Source organism: Merops nubicus, unplaced genomic scaffold, assembly GCF_000691845.1.
Source record: "Merops nubicus isolate BGI_N331 unplaced genomic scaffold, ASM69184v1 scaffold20032, whole genome shotgun sequence".
Lineage (NCBI taxonomy): Eukaryota > Metazoa > Chordata > Aves > Coraciiformes > Meropidae > Merops > Merops nubicus.
In genome coordinates this window covers 1-18746 of record NW_008593087.1, presented here as the reverse complement: position 1 = coordinate 18746, position 18746 = coordinate 1, and the positions used below count along the sequence as shown (strand labels likewise).

At 36.5% G+C, this 18746-nt stretch overlaps 1 protein-coding gene across 1 annotated transcript in view; it reads left to right on the top strand.

Moving 5' to 3' along the window:
- The window catches only part of LOC103768224 (serine/threonine-protein kinase 3), a gene marked incomplete at its 3' end in the record, with an annotated part of 51516 nt that extends 36391 nt beyond the window's left edge, over positions 1-15125 (top strand). Inside the window, exons 4-6 of the mRNA XM_008935367.1 lie at positions 4443-4580; positions 7000-7125; positions 14933-15125. Of these exons, the coding sequence (XP_008933615.1) occupies positions 4443-4580; positions 7000-7125; positions 14933-15125 (457 nt within the window). The remainder of the gene's footprint in view (positions 1-4442; positions 4581-6999; positions 7126-14932) is intronic.
- Between the last annotated feature and the right edge of the window lie 3621 nt (positions 15126-18746).

The following is an 18746-nucleotide window of genomic DNA, read 5'->3' as shown; positions in this document are numbered from 1 at the left end:
AAAAAATGTGGTTTTCAGCCAAATCTTTGTTTCCGAAGTGAAAATGTTAGTGTTCAATGTTTAACATTCCCAGCCTTAAATAGGTTTTGTACTCTAATATATGTACAAAGTTTAAGTGTATTTTGGAGTTTGTTTTCTGCAGTAGATTGATAAATTAATTGTATAATTGTGGTACCAAAGCCTGTAGAGTCACAAACTGCTTCTGGATGTCTTGTTATCCTTACCCTCTTTACAAAAAAAAAAATTGTAGATTCCAGCAATCGAGCTTCACAGCATGAAAATTGTAAAATTGCCACAGTATAAAAATCTTCACTGTCTCCTTCAGTAGCACTCATGATACTGGCCAAATAATAACAGTAAAAGTTATACTTTTTATTTCCTGCAAATTATTACAAGGAATTTTTTTTTCAGCTGAACAATAGAAATAAACTATTCAAGGAGCTAAAACCCAGAAGACATAGCACTTCTACCAAATTACAGTTGATGGTTTAACATGTTTGCAGGCTGTGTGAAATACAGATAAATATATCTGACTGATAGGAAGAACGAGCTGCAATGATTTTCTGATGAGGAAATTTCAAATGTCACACATGAGGGACTCATTTTTATAGGAATTTCCTATATCATCATCATCAACAAAATTACATTTTCATGCCAATAAAACAGTCCATAAAAGAACCTTCACCAAAAGAAAAAAAAGTTTTCAGCCTAGACTTAATTTATAATGCCAGGCCCTTTAATAAAAGTAAAAAGAAAATCATGTGCTGACTTGCACAGTCCTGCTCTCATTTAAGAGATGGTCCTCAGCCTAGTATTCAGGTCAACTGTAACTGCTGGTGGTCAGACAGGTGAGTGCTTCCAGGCAATGTTTATAGTAGAAACTGGTTTAGATTGTCTAGTGCCCACTGAAAGCTGCCCTGTGTGATGTAGATTCCCCCCATCTTTTGTCATGTATATACTGTATTCTGCTTTGGATTCTGCTTTCACTGCAGGGTATGGGACTTGCCTCAGAGCAATGTATGAAAGATGATTCAAAGTAGAGTTGGGCTTAAGGCTCAGAAGTGGAAGGGCCAGTCCAGGACAGATTTGGAATGGACTCTATTACAGACAGGTGAAGACAGACCAGTTAAGCTGCCATGGTCCCTCAGGTCTGTTCTCACTCAGGCGAGTTCTGACATCTTGCAATTTAGTTGTGCTTTGGTGTGGGTGTGTGTGTTTTTTTTTTTTTTTTTTTTGTTAAGGGTGATTGAATGGTTAAAACTAAGATGGAGTGATAGTATCTAACACCTTGGGTATATATTTGATGTGTTACTTGAACGAGGCTTTCTAGTCTGTCTCAGATATGCAAGGAAATGTGGACGGTGATATTGAAAGTGCAGAGAGAGAATAATTAGCCCTAGCTCCTTTGTAGTATGTCAGAGCCTACCCTTGCTGTTGAACAATTTCCTCCTAATGTTTCCTGCACTTGTTACTGCCAGTTCAGCCCACGTAAATGGGAGGATGGCACCTTATATTTGTTTTTTCTGTTAAGTTAACATTGGCTGTATGAGCATTGCTGTGAGCCCCACAGTGAAAACTGAACTAATACCAATAGCTGTGGGAAACTTCTAGAGAAAATTATGAGTGGAGTGGAGACAAAAAATTACTACAAGTAGTGGTTTGGGTGAACACAGGGACTGGAGAAATACAGGATAAGATGAAAGAAGCATGAAAAAAACCCAGTCTCTTAGGTTTCCTGCTTTGCTCAGCACCCATGGAACAGGATGACTGCAACAGCTTAGTTTGGTTTTGAAATAAGACAGAGTTCTTTTAGGATAGAAGAGATGTATTTGACAAGAAATGGGAGCAACATGGAGCAATAAGTTCCTATCAGATAAGCATTTTGGTTTTATTTGTAGGGATTTGGGACTAGCTTTATAATTCAACAGTGATTGCTTTGCAAGGTTCTTGGAAGGAAACAGAAGTATTTGGAAGCTAAATCATAGGCTGTTTTGAAAAGAGATAGGGAGCATAACTTTTATGCAGAGAAATATGCAAGCCAAAATCAGGAAGTAGAGAGGGCAGATGGAATTAAACCCCAGCATTTCAGGCTATTTAGTGAAAAGGAATGCTGGGAGATAGGGGGGAGAGGTGCATGCTAGCAAGTGTATGGCATAATTAATTGGACAAAACTTCTGGAATAAATAGTTTCTAATTATTTTCTTGTATTACAAAAAATGCATCTTTTTTTTTTCAGCTAACAAAGCTCTTCTCACATATCAAGATTTTTAAAACCTACAGTTTAAGCATTAAATATACATGTTTATGAAGTAGGTATCTACCACAAACCTATAAAGCATAAATGTGGATTTAGGACCCTAACTCTAGCTCTTTAATATTTCCTTTTGTGACTTTTATTGCCTGCCATAAAAGAATGATTCATGAATTCCCTCTTTTTTCTCATTGTCCTTTGTGAATTATAAAGAAGTCACTTCTTTGCTGTGGTTCTTAACTGCTGTGTAGTTGATGAAAATAACTGGCAAAGGCAAATAGTTTTCCAGGAACACTGGAGCTGAGTAGAACTCTGAAACTAAGCTTTGCTCACCTGGGGAGAGGGGTCAGTGTTTATTATCAGGCAGGAGGTATGTGTTTTGACACCACATAAACAGAAGTTACCAGTCTTCTGTTACAGCCCTGTGTTTTCAATAGCTACTGAGGAGCTGGCTGTTAAGGGTAGCTAAAGATAAGATTAAAAGTCATCAGTTCAAAGTTCAGAGATGATTACTTTCAAGGACAGAAAAAGCTGAATTTGTTAGCCACTGCTTTATACCAGAAACACTTCACTTGTACTGACAATTACTCTGGTATCATAAGTGAAGCACAGGGTAATAGAGTGCCATGTTTCCTACCTGAGTTCATATACTAGTTTGGCACAGCTGCCCACTGAAAATATAAGCTATTGTAGCATACTTCTTTATTAAACAAAATTACCAGGTCTTTTCTTCTAATTCTTGTATTAGGCAGAGAATGAGTTTTGTAAATGTTTCAGTATTTGAATTAAACTAAACTGTTCAGTGCTGAAATAATTTTTATTAAAGTTATGTTTTAATATAATATTTTTAATTAAAATTATATTCTTCAGCATATTGAGAAGAACTTTAGAATGAGGGTTTGTACAAGTCAAACCAACTTTCAAGGCCAGTCAGACTTCTTAAGAAGTTATGGATAAAATCTCAGGAAGTTCCCTCTCCCTTCTCATGTTTCAAAATGAAGGTTCTAGTGCCTGTACTATGTTAACAGTGTGCATAATATCTCATTTCAGTTTTTTTCCCTGTTTCCCAGTACATATTTCTGCCTATGCTTGTAGAAAAACAAATGAAGAACTTTCACTCCCTTTTACCTTAGAAAGTGTGCTTGAGTTGAACCTGTTTTTAGAAGAAAATAATAATTTATTTCTGTCAATAAACCTGGCTCTGAATAGTATTTTGCTATCATGTGTAAATCTTAAGGAATGATAATGAATTCATTTGAGATATTACATACAGAAATTCAAAATTGCCCATTGTTTTGCAGTAGCTGTTCAGAATTGCACTGGTGGTGTTTTTTTGTTGTTGGTTTTTTTTTGTTTGTTTGTTTGTTTTGGTTTGGTTTGGTTTGGTTTGGTTTTTTTCCCCTACAAGTCAAAATCTAATTAGAGGAAAACGTGGAAAAAATAAATGAAGAAAATCACACAATATATATAATCCTAAATTGGACAAATGTTTTGTGGTAAAGCATGAATATTTTTTCCTGTTTGAAAAATCTGTCTGCGTATGGTTCTCAACAGTGTGAAATTTTTGCTGCATAGGTGGAAGGCTGGCTGCATTTTCAGTTTCAAGTAAATTCATACTGCTAGTAGACAAGTTACTCTATAATTTTATTTTGGTTATCTTTTAGTGTTGTCCTATGTCTTTTAGCATACTTTCATAGATATAGTTAAGAAAAGCAAGTTTTAAAACCACAGGTGAAGAATTATGAACACAAAAGGAAATAGTAATCCCATCAAATTTCCTAAGCAATTCTGCAAAACTGAGTGCACTTAATAAAGGATAAGGTGGACTTGGGTTTCCACAGCAACTTCCTATGTGTCTGTTTAAACAAGCAGTGATGTAACTTCTACTAAGAATTTCCAAAAGGATAGAATGGTGTCTTGAGATTGATGAACAGCAATAGATAAAATAATGAGATGTGCTCATTGGGGTACAGTTGAAATAGAGAAAATCTAATGGGAAGTAGCTACATTAGTAGCAGATGGATTTACTTCCTGAATCTTGATCTGAGTGGAAATCCTAGCTTACTTAAAATTTGTCTTCCAGATTCTTAGTCTGATAAGAAAGGCGGATAAAGCAATTTATTTACTTGGCTTCAGTGCTGTGATGATGTGTTTTGTTTAAATTTGCTATTGCTGTTTGATTCTTATCTAGGCTATTTTTATGATTCCTACAAATCCCCCTCCAACCTTCCGGAAGCCAGAGCTCTGGTCTGATGAATTCACAGATTTTGTGAAGAAATGCTTAGTGAAAAATCCTGAACAAAGAGCTACAGCAACACAGCTGCTACAGGTCAGTAAGTTACTGAGGAAATGCAAGTTTTATGGCTTTTTTCCTGTAATCTCAGAGCAGAACTGTTGTGAAAATTTTCTAAGGGCAATTCTCATTTTAACTATCATCATGCCTTATTTCTTTTCCACTTTGTGGTCTTTTCTCTGTCAGCTCCTGTACTCTATCCCGATTTTATTTCTCCTTTGCTGCTTCTAAAAATGAATTGCTCTTTATATAGTTTAGGGCTGTTTCTTACTATAAAAATTGGTTCCTTTCTTTGTGATTAGAGGCCCTCAATAGATACCAGGATTTAGAGGCAAGTGCTAAGTAAAGGAATTGAGCCCAGGTTACCCCTGAGTGTGGACCACCCATGGAGTATATTCAGTCTTTCCTTCTGGTCACATCAAATTAACCAGACAGGTTACTCTGTGTCCTAGGAGGATCTAATGCAGATGGACAGTGTAATAAGTTTGTTTTTAGGCTGAGTTACACCAACTTGGGCACATTTAAATTCAAGGCACAGTTGCTGGTGTGAACCTATGGAGCCAGGACAGGCTGTGCCAGGCTTTTTACTGCTTGCTGACCTGAGCTTCTAGTGGATGCAGAAATTTTATAAACATGCAAAAATCAGAGGAGACTGATCTACCAAAACAAGATTTAGTCTTTATGGAAGGGGTGTAATTTTGCAGGGGCCACATATTTTAAGGGGGGGAGGGAGAAAATGCAATCAAGGTTTCCTCCTTTGGCTGTGTTTCTGTTATCCCCTGTCTTCAGGGCTGTCATAATAAGCCTACAATTGACTAAGGAGAAACAAAGTACAAAGGTAGTGAAAAAACAGGGAGAAAATAAAACGTTTTCTAGAACAATTATAGTAGGTGTCATGATGATCGAAATGGGATCTAAAATTTCCACTAAATAAATTTGCTTTAATAATGAGACAGAAGTGAAAAATTTTGCTAGATCCTTGGCTTCTTTTAATTTACTGATTCTTACCTAATCAATTTAACTTTTGGATAATTTAGTGTTCTTGTATGCTTTTCACTGCTATTGATAGATGCTCATGTTCTTTGTTCATAAGTCTACCTAAGAATCTGATCTTCTGAAATTTCATCTGTAAGACATTTATGCTAGATTTAGTCTATCTCTAGCTAGCAATAGCTTCTTTTAAAATTTAACTTCCAGTGAGCTCCACTACAAGAAGAATATAAAAATTTTGCAAAGTAGTTTCCAGTAATAGATCATCATACGCATATGTCACGTTATGGATAGTTTATTTTTCACACTGTGAGAACACCAAAATGTGGACTGGAAGGAGAGTGAAAATTGAAAGTTACAGATTTTCGTATGATGTATGAATCGGTACTTTAGACCTTAAAGTCCTGAAATTCATGTGGTTAGCTGAATACTGGCAGTTGGATAGAAGAGGCTTGTGTTAATGTGTTCAAGTAAGGAGAGGGAAAAAAAAAAACCTTCAGTGTTCCTCTTTTCACATGCTTACTGGCTAGAAAACCAAGTACTGTGTCCAGCACGAGCACGTGTTGCCTTTTCCCCCAGCTGGAATTTGGAGCATGTGTGGTGGAGCTGGAGGTGCTGTGGGTGTGTGTGAGTGGGAATGGAAGTACTGCTTGTGGGGAGAGATCATGGAGGCAAAAGGAGAGTATTTGAAGTAATGTATTGAGGGAGAAGGTGGGTAATAGGTGTAGAACACTAGACTTCATCAATTCTGTTCTTCATGGAATTATTTTTTAATACTTAAAAATATGTTTCAGAGGTGCTTAGAGCGCCTAAATTGTATTTACGTGTAATGATGCAAAAATCAGAATTTTTCTAAGAGCAGGTATTTATTAAACAGGAAAATCAATGTAAGTGATATTGGCACGTGTTGTCTTAAAGGCAGAAGTGATATTTTAAGTGGCCTTGACTTAAAAATTAATATTCCTGTTAGAAGTAAGGGGGTTTTTTTGGTTACTCCACATTTCAGCATCACAGATCAAGTAGTGTTTTATGACATATAAAGTACAAGTTTGTTGAAGTAGGCAGCCATAGTTGCTCTGCCTTCAGCCACTAATTTATGCTGTCAGTATGTTAAGATTAATTAAATTCTGTAACTGAATATCTGAAAAAGTTTGTTTTTCTATGTCAGACAATCACCACAGTATTTATTTACTACTTACAGCATGATTCCTTTGGAAGATTCTATACTCAGCTATAAAATAGTTGTTATTACATTTCACAAGACTTGCTTTGTTAAAAATAGTTACAGTAAAATTTTAGTTATGAAGTAGTTAAAAGATATTTTATGTTGTGTTAGTGTAGATTTTAATTACGGTGTGATGTAAAATTCTATTTATCACTGAAATCTGTGGTGTTCAATAGTACTTGTAACTGCATCTGAAGTGTAACTATTGTAATGTTATACAACGATGGTTTTTTTTTATAGCATACGTTTATTAAGAATGCCAAGCCAGTTTCAATTTTAAGGGACCTGATCACTGAAGCTATGGAGATAAAGGCAAAGCGACATGAGGAACAGCAGAGAGAACTAGAAGAGGAGGAAGAAAATTCGGTGTGTATCTTTTTTCCTGTAGCTATCTGTGCTTTGTAGACAAGCTGCTGTTTTCCCCCCTCCTTTCTGTATGAAATGCTTTACCAGGTTTTTACCTGTTTTTTTAGACTATGACGGCTGAGTATTCCACTCATTTCTGATGAGTAGTGCTACTGTAATGGCTTATGAGCCAGCTTGCAGCACTGTTCCATGCAATGTCCTAGTAAAAAGTTTTTCTTGTAAGTGGGAGAAGAAACTGTCTCGACTTCAGCTGCTCAGACTAACATTAAAAAAAAGAAACAAAAAAAAACCCAAAAAACCAAACCAACTAAAGCTGTTCGCATATGGGTTTCTAGACAAGTGTTTTAATTTTCAGTTAAGGGCACTTTAGCATTTTTTTTTGTAAAGTCTAATACACAGAATAGTCAGCTATGATGCATGGTAGGTAGTGATTACAATCAAGTTGCACCGATAAAGTGAAAATGGTGACAGCATTTGATTCTTCAGATGGTGTTATCAGTGTATGTTTTCAAGAGAAGCAGGTTGAGTGATAAATAGGTTGCGTTTAGAATTGTTTGGCAATGTTAGGAATAAGTGTTCCTGGCATTATTACTCTCCCTGCATGATTTATTTTAGAGCAGTCTTGTGCAACGCAGCAGTATGTACTTCAAAGAAGTGTATTGCCACACATATAATGAGAACCAAGGTCATTCAGGAATAACACACACAGAAGATGGAGACTGCAATGTTAGTAGAAATCTTACAGCTTTGAGCAAACAGAAAAGAGCAGTGCCGTAATGGGTTCTGCCCTGTCCCAAATTTTAGAATCCTTGTTATGTGTTAAAGAGTGTTAGGTGATGATCTATATATAGGAACACTTTTTTAAGCAGATTCTGTGCAGTGTTTTGAATCACAGCAAACACTATGGTCTTTTGTTTGCTCGATGTTATTCTGTTCTAAGAGCATGTTCTAAGAACATTGACAGCTTGTGTTTATAAAGATGGTTTACTTTGGATTGTATTTGCTTAGTCAGTAATAAAACAGGCAGGGAAGGTTGGGAATATTTTTTTATATGAGGAAACATTGCCTACGTGGAGATGCGTGACTTGACATATAGAGTTGATGTTTGGGAATTGATATATTGAACAGCTGATCTCTGAAGAAACTGGTTTATTACTGACATAAAAACCTAATGTCTTTATTCGCATGTTTTCCTTCCTGATATTGCCAGCTGAACTGTAGACCTCAAACACTTGAGTGCTGTTGATGTCTTTTACATTAACCCAAAATTAGGTAATGACATCTAATTACTTCGTCTGAGGTTCAAATGGGGAATCAGATTGCCAGGCACAGATGAAACAATCCCTGCCAGCTCAGTGTGCGGTGTACACCTTCCTTCGCCTACCACTGCTGAAAGGTTACGACACAAGTTTGGTCCACCTCAGCCAAAGAAGAATTTAGCGACTCCTTGTGCTTGCGTGGGTACTAATGTCAGAATGCAACACTGCGCTCTTCTTTTTTTAACTTTTTTGAAAAACTTTATTTTCCCCTTGAATTATTCAGTGTTTAATATAAGGGAACAGGACTGGGGCTGCAATCTGTTGTTTGTGTTACCCTTGCAGTTGATAGGAGTTTTCTCATGTAATTTTGTGGAGCAGTCAGGGAATGGGTTAGGTGTTAAAAAGACAGACTCTGATCGTCACTCACTGTAAAAGATAGGTGCCGCAGATCTGAAAATAATGGAAGTATCTTTGGTTAGCAGGGCTGAGAGAGCAGAAACATGGAATGATTGAAGTTGGAAGGGTCCCCGGGAGGTCACTTGGAGGTGACACCCCCCTCCCCCCCCCCTTCTCAAAGGAGGGCCATCTCGAGCCAGTTGCCTGTGAGCCTGTGAGAGAGGTTTGGTAGTAGAGAAGACTACACAAATAGTGGGTAGTCAGATTCATTGTGGGCTGATGTAAGCCAGGCTGTCTGGTATTTGCTACAGACCTATGTGTATGTTTGAAGTGGCAGTACTTCAGAGCATGTTTGCAATACCATGGCAAGATGATGGAGAGTTTAACCATAGTTCGCTGGCAAAAGCCAGCTTTGCTCATGGCAGAGAAAATTGGTACTTTTTAAAAAATAGTTTGTCATTCTTGTAAACTTTAGTAGTGGGAAGGAATAGATCTTTTTGAGCTTGGGGGAGGTTCCAAAGGTAGACAGAGACCATGTGCAAAGGTAAGAAGAAGGTATGCCCCTTTTAAGTGGGACAAATGAAAGGGAAGTCATAGCTGGTGCTGCTGGCAAAGTGGGAAGTGGTGCTTGTCAGTGTGATAATTTCATATTTTTTTTATCTTGATGTACTTAATTTTTAAGTTCAATTCAGATTGTTTTCCCTGAAGTGAGGAAGAGTCACATTTCTAAAATTGATTGATGTTACTAATTTTTACCACTGTCTGGAACATTTTACAAGTGATGACTTCCCATATTATAAATACATTTTTCTGTTCAAGTTTCATACTATACAGCTGTAAATAAATGGTCAGGTTGAATACAGTCTTCATGTCTGTATCCTTCTGGAGAGATGCACTATCATTACAAAGAGTGCACTCTGAATTAATCTTATGCTTGTTATGGAATCTGCTCATGTGATGAGAATGCCTTATGACAAACTGACATATTTTGATAGGTGCTGAGGTACGGGTTTTTTTAATTAAGCAAAAACTGCCAGTGGTGTGTTCTACAGAAAGTTAATCCCGATATCAAAGTTTAAATGTTAGTTTAGGCATTACTAAACATAACCAGTCTCTTCTTGTGCATTTTTTGAAGTGTGATGTGAATTGGATGCTGAGGCTGGGCAGCTGTATTATGGGAATGTAAAGCAACTTGTTGCCTGGCAGCTTGCAGGAAACATGTCTAAATATTTATTTCTGTGGCTCTTTAAAGGAATGAGCTAATCAAGCAGCTCTTACTATATGTTTTCTTTTACATTTTAATGTCTCTATTATGTGAGGAATGCTTAATTATTTTAGAATATTCAAACAAAGAATTACTACTTCAGTACTCCATTTTTGTTTCTCTTAGACACTTAGTGGTTGACAACTATCAACAACTTAGCCAACCATCAATAATCAATTATTCCTATACATAGGCTTATTTATTCATTCATACAAATGTTTCTTTGGTTTGTCATATATTAATTAGGAGAAATTTGCATTTGTCTTTTGAGACCTTAAGAAATAATTGCTATAATTGTTCTGTTATGTTTTTATAATATTTATTTAGTTACTGTAAAGAAACTAGTGAATTGAGTTGTTCTGTATGTTAAATCTGATACACTAGGCTGCATTTTTCTGAAGGTTTTTATGTTTACTTTAATGCATCTTACATGAATTTGTATGTCTATGATATATCTGTATATGTGTATGTAACTTTGCATGACAGTGTTAAAGCTATCTGTTTTCATAGCATTTTTCCTTTAAGCCAAAGAACACTTGACATATGTGCTAGTTAAATTTGATTGCAGTTCTTTAAATATCCTGAAGTTAGAAAAATTTAAAGATTACTTTGAAATATAGCTATGCAAGGGACATAAACGGCTTTAGAAGAGCATATTTACAAAATCCACAACAATTTAGAGCCAGAAACCGCTTCTAGGAAGAGTAAACATAGGAAGGTAGTTTCATGCAGCAAGTTGTTGTTACTGGATGTATCAATTAGAAGGAAATAGAAAACAAACTCAAATGCTGTTTTGTGACGTGTCTACTGAACTTGGTGGAATTCGAGTATTTGCTGAAAGTTGTTACCCGTTTTACTGATGCGTCTCAGTATTAAGCATATACTTTGATTGTAGTTGGATTTCCTACATTAGGAACTTTTACAAAATCCTTGTTCTTGACCAAGCTATGTTATGTGTTTTTGTAGCTACTACAGTGCTTTTGCAAAAAGATAGCTGTGACTACAGCCACGCTTTTCAAAGGTGATGATGAGGTGTTAATAGTAAATGAAATTATTTTGCAGGACACTAAATTTTGCCAGCATGTAAATCTTCCTTTAATGTGTTGCAGCCTAGTTAGCTGTCTTTGGTGCCCTCTAGTGTTGTTTTCACGTGCACAAACTATAATTAAAGAGATTTTAAAGGCAAGCTGCCATGTTTGCTTGTCTTTTTTTTTTTTTTTTTTTTTTTTTTTTTTTTTTTTTTTTTTTTATTTTTTTTTTTTTTTTATCAGTCTTCATCCCCTTTATTCCCATGTTAAAAGCACAACAGAAAAATCCATTAATCTTTATCACTTCAGGTCATTTGTTAATATCCTGATGTAGACTTAGGTATGATCTGCAAGGCCATTTTTTCTGAGGAAACTTCTTGTGTGATGAGATCTTCTGTGGTATAAGCATATTGTGAAGTTTTGTGTGTTGTTTCCTCTGAAGTCTTTTTGACTTTGCTGTCCTGATAATCAAGTCTCTATTACTGTATTTTTATACTTTAAGGGTTGGTTTTGTTAATCTTCTAACTAATCCTTGTAAATAAGGAGGTCTGAGGAGTTAGTGTCATAGGATTGCAAGGTATTGGCAGTGTTTTACTTGTGCTTGCTTTATGTTATAGTGCTGTTAGTTTCTGTAGTTCATTGTCATTTCTGTAGCATTTTTGCTTGTGTGCTCTTTCTGTTAAGCATAGTGGTGTATGAGAAAGCACTGTCAAATACAAGTTTGGTGCTTATTACATAAGAGAACAGCAGACAGTTTAATTCCAGAATTATCTAGTTTTATTGCTTGATTATTGAATCTGTTTTCATAAACAGTATGAGAACATGACACTTCAGCTTTAATACCTTATATTTTTTTCCTGGTTAAAATTGATACTGTGTTTGTTTTCATTTAATCAGTGAGTTTACCTTTTTCAACAAGAGATCAGAAGTTCTACATCAATATTTATGGACTATAAAGCATGCATCAGAATTTGTATAAAGGAATCACTTTCCTCTCTCATGTAAATGTGCACTTATATAACTTGTATCCACTGGATATTTTTATAAAGTTACTTTTTCAGATCCAGTATAGTCTATTGCCAGTATTAGCTAAATTTCATATTTCTGAGAAATGCTGGAATGATAGTTCTGGAAGCAATCTGGCTTAACCGACAAAATGAATTATTCTGGGGCATACACAGACCCCCAAAAAAGTTTATGTTGCTCTTTCTCAGTACAGCATTCCTGACCATAGGAAAACTGTACTGTTCAAAATTGTTGTGTCCCTTTTTGGGACAACTACTCTGTTAGTACCAAGGAAGGCCTTTGTGATCCTTAGTCTTCTAGGTGCTAGAAGATAACTTTTCTCTTTACTAAGAGACAACAGTAAGATAAAGGCTTTTGATACTTAGATTGGAAAATGAAATGCTGTTATTTGGAACAAATCCAGATGATTGATTTGCCTGAAGAAATAAAATATATATTTTTTTAATGAAGCAGATGATACAAAATGGTCACGTAGGACGCCATTTCATGCTTGTTCATATTGTTAGACACCACTTTCACTAACGTCTAAAGTAAAACTTTTAAGCCTCAGGAAAACTTCTATTTCATTTCTGATTTCAGTTTTAGTAAGTTTAGGACCACATGCACTGCAAATGGATATTAATATTAGTCAGGCAGATCTGTAATTCAGATGTAACTGTGCCTTAAACTCAGATATTTGCCTGCCTGTGTGTTAGAGATGCTGCATGTGCTTAAGAGGAGAAATATCAGTACATTGTGTCAGTGTTGCACTGTACTGCAGTGCTGAAAGAAGTCTTGGAACTAACAAACACCTTAATTGTTCTGGGACTTCTAAAATGTAATGCAAAAAAAGACACTTTTGGACTTTATTTCTGAGTACCCTTGTTAGAAAAGGGAAAATATTATTTGTAGAAAACACTGGGGTTAGCAAGAACATTGCAGAGGGGAGCGAGTACAGAAAATTTAAGTTGCCACCAGGAGGAGTAGTACCAAAATGTTCTCTTTTATTTACTGGCACAGTCCTCTAGTGCTGGAGCTGTAAACTATCTACGTCTTTGGAAATATAATTTTTTTTTTTTTTTTTTTTAAGGGTAGGGTACTAAATACAGTGTTTTAGTACCAAAATGCAAACATAAACCCAGAAAGAATGTAAATGAAGAACTGTGATATTTTTAAAAATTATATTCCAGAAAGATAGTGATTCTTTTGACATTTGAAATTTTAATCACAGATTTAGGTCTGTATCCTGATGTCAGTATGTTATGCTGGTAGCCGGACTCTCTGAATCAAGATTAGATCTGTTTTTGTGTCTCTTAGCTGAGATGCAAGAGAATAATTTTTAGGAGCTGGTGTATTTATATTGCCACTAACTGTATCTGTTCAGACCGGCTGGGTCCCAGCAAGAGGGACTCGGGCAGTTGTGCAAGTGTATCTGTCCTAGAGGCAACTTGTCTGCTTTGTCAGTGAGCAAAAGCACAGGAGAGGAAGGACTCCTGTGAGAAACAGAAGGTGCCAGACTTGTAGGATTTTGAGGCATGGGTTTATTTTTCTGGTTCTGTCCCTTGTCTGCCACCCTCACCTCCTGTCCTTCGTAGTTAAAAATTTACAATATATGGAATGATACAAAGATATAGGAAAAGGAGGCAAGTTGTTGTGGGTGAAATCTTGTTTTAATGTTACATGTAGCAACAAGTGTGTTACCTGTAATAGGCAAATTCTGAGAAGGTGTTAAATGACAGACTTTCAAGCTGTGTAGCTAGAATATTTTGCTAATTTGGGCTAGAGTTCATTTATGAGTGAACTCGAGTGAAGTTTTGACACAGCAGAGGAAATACATGCTTGTATGGTTATAAAACTGGTGAAAAAAGAATTTGTATTTAAAATTTTAAAATCTGACAGAGTGACTTCACAGTGATGGGTATTATTTCTTACATAATCAACAAGGAGTTTTCTTTTTTTTTTTCCCTTGGATAATAGATTTTACTCCTACAGGAAATGTGCATAGTCCATCACATTGTTCCTGAAACGCTGTGATAATCTAAATCAGACTTTGGAAAGTGGTAGGGTTTCCCATCAATGTTCTCAAATGCTTATGTTCCACATGAATTTTGTAATTGATTAACTAGATTGTCATTAGGTCTCCATCTCACATTTCTGGCCCATTTTTGTCACTTGATTCAAAATGCTACTGTATCTCTTCATGACACTAGCTCCCCCACCCACTTAGTTGGGTAAGTATGTGCCCTAGGGATATTGTTCTACATAGTATCAGGAAGTTATTCTGCTTCCTCTTGTGGCAGAGATTTTTAAGGAGTACTAAATACTTGAAGTAAGCAGAGTTGATTGTCTGTTTCTGAAATGGACTTGCAAAACTACTTTGGAGGATTGTTTAATAGCTGGATTGAATAGGAGCCTGTCATCTGGATGCTGTGTGTAATGTAAGATGCTGGGGATGATACTCAGTGAATGGTGACTGGTGATAGTCCATTGCAAAACAAGCAAACCACTTTCTATAAATTGTGGTACTGATTTTGGAACCCAGGGAGGTGTAGTGGGTCGTGAAAATCGCTGGTCTATTCAAAACTGGATGCTGATGCAAAGTGGGTGTGTGGGCCACATTCCTCTTATAACCACCCTGCCATACATCTGAGGGAAGGAAGAAAATTTATATTCTTCCTTTATATGGAACATTTTTTATTTTGTAATTTCTTTTAAAGTTTTAAAACTGGAAGTCTAGCAGTACAACCAGGTCATGTGTAGATGTAAAACTAATGAAAAAGCATCTAGATGATTTGTTGCTAACTTGGGTTTTTTTGAAGATGATCTGCTGCATTCTGGCAAATGCTTCTCCATAGGATGAAGATGAGCTGGACTCTCACACCATGGTGAAGACCAGTTCAGAGAATGCTGGTACCATGAGGGCCACAAGCACGATGAGTGAAGGTGCTCAGACAATGATTGAACACAACAGTACTATGTTAGAATCGGACCTGGGGACCATGGTAATAAACAGTGATGATGATGAAGAGGAAGATGGGACCATGAAAAGTATGTTGTTCCTTTCCTTTTCTTTTAATAATATAATATATGTTGTCTATTAATTAAATTAATTATTAATTATTAATTTAATTGTTGTCATATGTAGTATGTTGTCTATTAGTGCATGAGAATGTAATTTCATTAGTATTCTATAAGTGCCAAGTTCTGTGGTTAGAACAGAGGGAGAAGGGTATTTTTGTCTCGAAGCACTCTCCATAGTTTGTGGGGGATAAAAAAAAGGCAACTACAATGGGAGGTTCAAAGCAGAAGCCTGGTTTTGGTGCTTTGCTGAGTCACTCTGGAGGACTATAAAGCTAGCCTTCTGTAAATTCTACCTTCTACTGCTTGCATTTTGCTGCCTGTCCCACGCATATTTGGAGTGGTTCCTTGGAGCTAAACTCAAATGATGGGATTATGTGAGAAGCTGCTGCTTCAATGTCAGTGGCCCTTGGAACTTGTCATGACTCTCCATAGCTTCAGCAATCGGTACACATCGTGCTGCAAAATTGTTCTGTAACTTATGATCAGTTAGCAGATTTTTATAAGAGAGTTATTATTTGAATATTGGTTGGAATGGAATTCAGTAATTTCAGTGATTTAAGGTAATGATCAAAATGATGTTGAAACCTAAGTAAAAAGTCCAAATTTACTTTAGCAGCATGAGAGGGATTATGTAACAAAGGGGGAAAAAAATTGCATGTGTTTTAAAGTATGAAATTGTAAGTAAACTGAAATATGCATAAATAAGTATTTACATATTGATGTGCTTATTATTTGGGTGAAGAGTGCTGCAGAATGAGGCTCACTGAATGTAACAATTACTGGCTTGAGTGAGCAGCATCAATAGATGACTCTCACTCAAGCTGTAGGTACTTGATTTCATGACATACAATGTACTGTTTAACTCCAGGGAATTGCCTGGGGGAGTGGCAATATATCAAGCTAATGTCTCAAGAGTGGAAATCGGTGCCAAATAAATAACTTCATAGAATGCTTTTTAGCAAACATAAAGTTGCATTTGTGTTTGCACATGTACACGTGATATAATTTGTACAAGATTAGGTGGAAGTGCAACGCAGGAATATATTTTCTTTGTGGTTTAATGCACAGAAAATTGGAAGAATGAAGAATTTTGCTAATTTTTTAATTGATTCCAGTAACAAACTGAAGTTAGAAAAGGAGTTACCCTTCTACACCTTGGCATTTAGTCTGCATGATTCTTAAACCCATTCTTCCTTCTTGTCAAATAAGAACATAAAACTCTTGGGACAGCAGGCTTCCTTCCCTTCCCTCCCCACATAGGTTACTGGCTTGGAACCTGCACTTCCAGCAAAGGAGAGCCAGCAAACTGAAGGTTGGCTGGTGGCAAGTGATGGTTTCATCATTCAGCTAGCAGGCAACAGGTTTGGTTCCAGCACTTACTCGCTGGACTTTCTTGTATTTTGGATTAGACTAATTGATTAAAACTTAGAAATTATTCAAGAGTGGGGCCTCCACATCTCTCAGCTGAGAATAAATCTGAAAAAAAAAAACCATATCCACTGTAGCTGGTTCTCTTGTAGTTCTATGAATCATGTGCTATTGGCTGAAATGGGAACAACACCAAGTATCCTAAATAAATGTCACCGAGAAGAGACATATAAATCCTTGCTTTCCCTGAGGGGCAGACATTGATTTTATGCTGCTTTGTGCTTGACTAAACCACAAGGTTTTGGAGATCAGTTGCTTTTTCCAATATACCTTTACAGTCAAGGTGGGCACTTTCAAGGTGCTTGTGTGATTTGATTGTAATAAATCATAATAGGAAGCTTAGCAGTGCACTTTGATCCTTCTGAATAATAGACTATTGTAAGCAAGAAGCTTGGAGAAATAAACTTCGTGAATTAGGGAAGACAGTTTTCATTTCCGTCCTAGAGACACAAAACATTTATGACAAACTTTTTTTTTTTTAATTGGTCTTGTGCTTAGTTTCATGTTTTGTTTCAGTCTTTTGTTTCCCTGCTCAAGGATAAAATAAGAAACAATAATAAGTTTTTATTTATAAGTGCCCATGCTTAGAGGCCTCTGGGAGCCATGACAGAAGATAACTAAAACCATATTTTTTTCACAAATGGGGAATTGGCCCAGATAAAATTGGGATTTGGAAAAAGAGGCCTGTCATCCTACCCCAGCATAGAATATACAGCCTAGCAATAAACAGCATTTGTGCCTTCTTGCTTAGTGTGCCTGTGCATGCACTGAGCAAAGACTGTGGTACGTACTTGGAGGGAAGAAAATACAGCATACGGAGAGATAGGAGGACAGAGCTTTACTTTAGGAGATCTGTTGTGGAGTGGAAGAAGGAGATTGATGGAATGTAGTGCTACTTTTGTTCAGCTGCCTGGATTGTACTTATTTTCAAATAGAAGCTTATTCATATCCCAGTTTAGATGTCGATGTTCAGACAAGCTTCTCTGCGTTCCCTTTGTGGATTTTTTGGAAGGCTTAGCCTTGGGTCTTTCTGGTGCACCAAGTGTACTCTGGATTGTACTCCTTCCCCTTTGTCATGAACACTCCCCCTGCTGCCTTTTTTTTTTTCTTGTTTTCCCCTGTTAAATTTATATTTGCCATCTGCTTTGGGCTGTCAAACAAGTTGTCTCTTCTTGCCATTTGGAGTTATTCTGAGTTTCTAACTCTTTCTTCAGACTTCAGTGAAGCTTCTATGTAGTTCATGGTTGGTAATGGATATATTCAAAGAAGAGGACAGTGAAATAATGAGAGGTGGCATTTGACAGATAGAATGTAGAAAAGGGGTCAAGTTTTTTAAAATTTATTTATTTTTAACCCTATAAGACATGAAGTGTTTTAGGTTTAGTCAGTATAGTTCTTAAACAAATTCTTCCTTCTTATCAAACAGAAGAATATAATTTTTGGTGCACCAGTGTTCCCCCCCCCCCTCCTCTCCCATAGGTAACTGTTTTAGCACCTGTAATATCAGTGAAGGAGAGACAGCAAACTGGAGGTGGCCTGATGGCAAGTGATGGTTTTGTCATTCAGCTAGCAAGTGACACATCTGGGTCCAGCGCTTACTCGCTGAGCTTTCTTGTGTTATTCTTTTTATTCTTTTAACTTTCTTGTGTTATGGCATCCTTGACTGCAGCAGGTCATGCACCATGCTTTAGAACTTACATTTTCAAAGAATTCCTGAGTTAGTTTTCTTTATTTTTTTACTGATTTGGGTACATCCAGTGCAAGAGATTGTGCCATACTGTAACTCGGTGTCCTCTGTGATAAGATGTGTGTGCCTAGGTAGCTCTGGAGTGGTGCTTCATAACTCTTAGAAAGGCCTCAGTCACACAGCTGTTTTTTCAATTGAGGATAAAAAGATATTGATACATTTTTCAACTGAGGATAAAAAGATATTGATACTTATTTTATAACAACCTATGATCAAGATCCTATAGGAATTCAGCAAGGCAGCTTAATTATGGGCTGGTTTCAATGGTGCTGTAGCCTGGACACTGATATTTCATGGATGTAGGTTTGTTCAGGTATATTTACTGTGGCCATGTTAAGACAGTTCGCTTGGTGCCATATGCAAGTGTACTAGTGCTTTACTCTTTTTTTTTATATATATATGTGTGTGTGTGT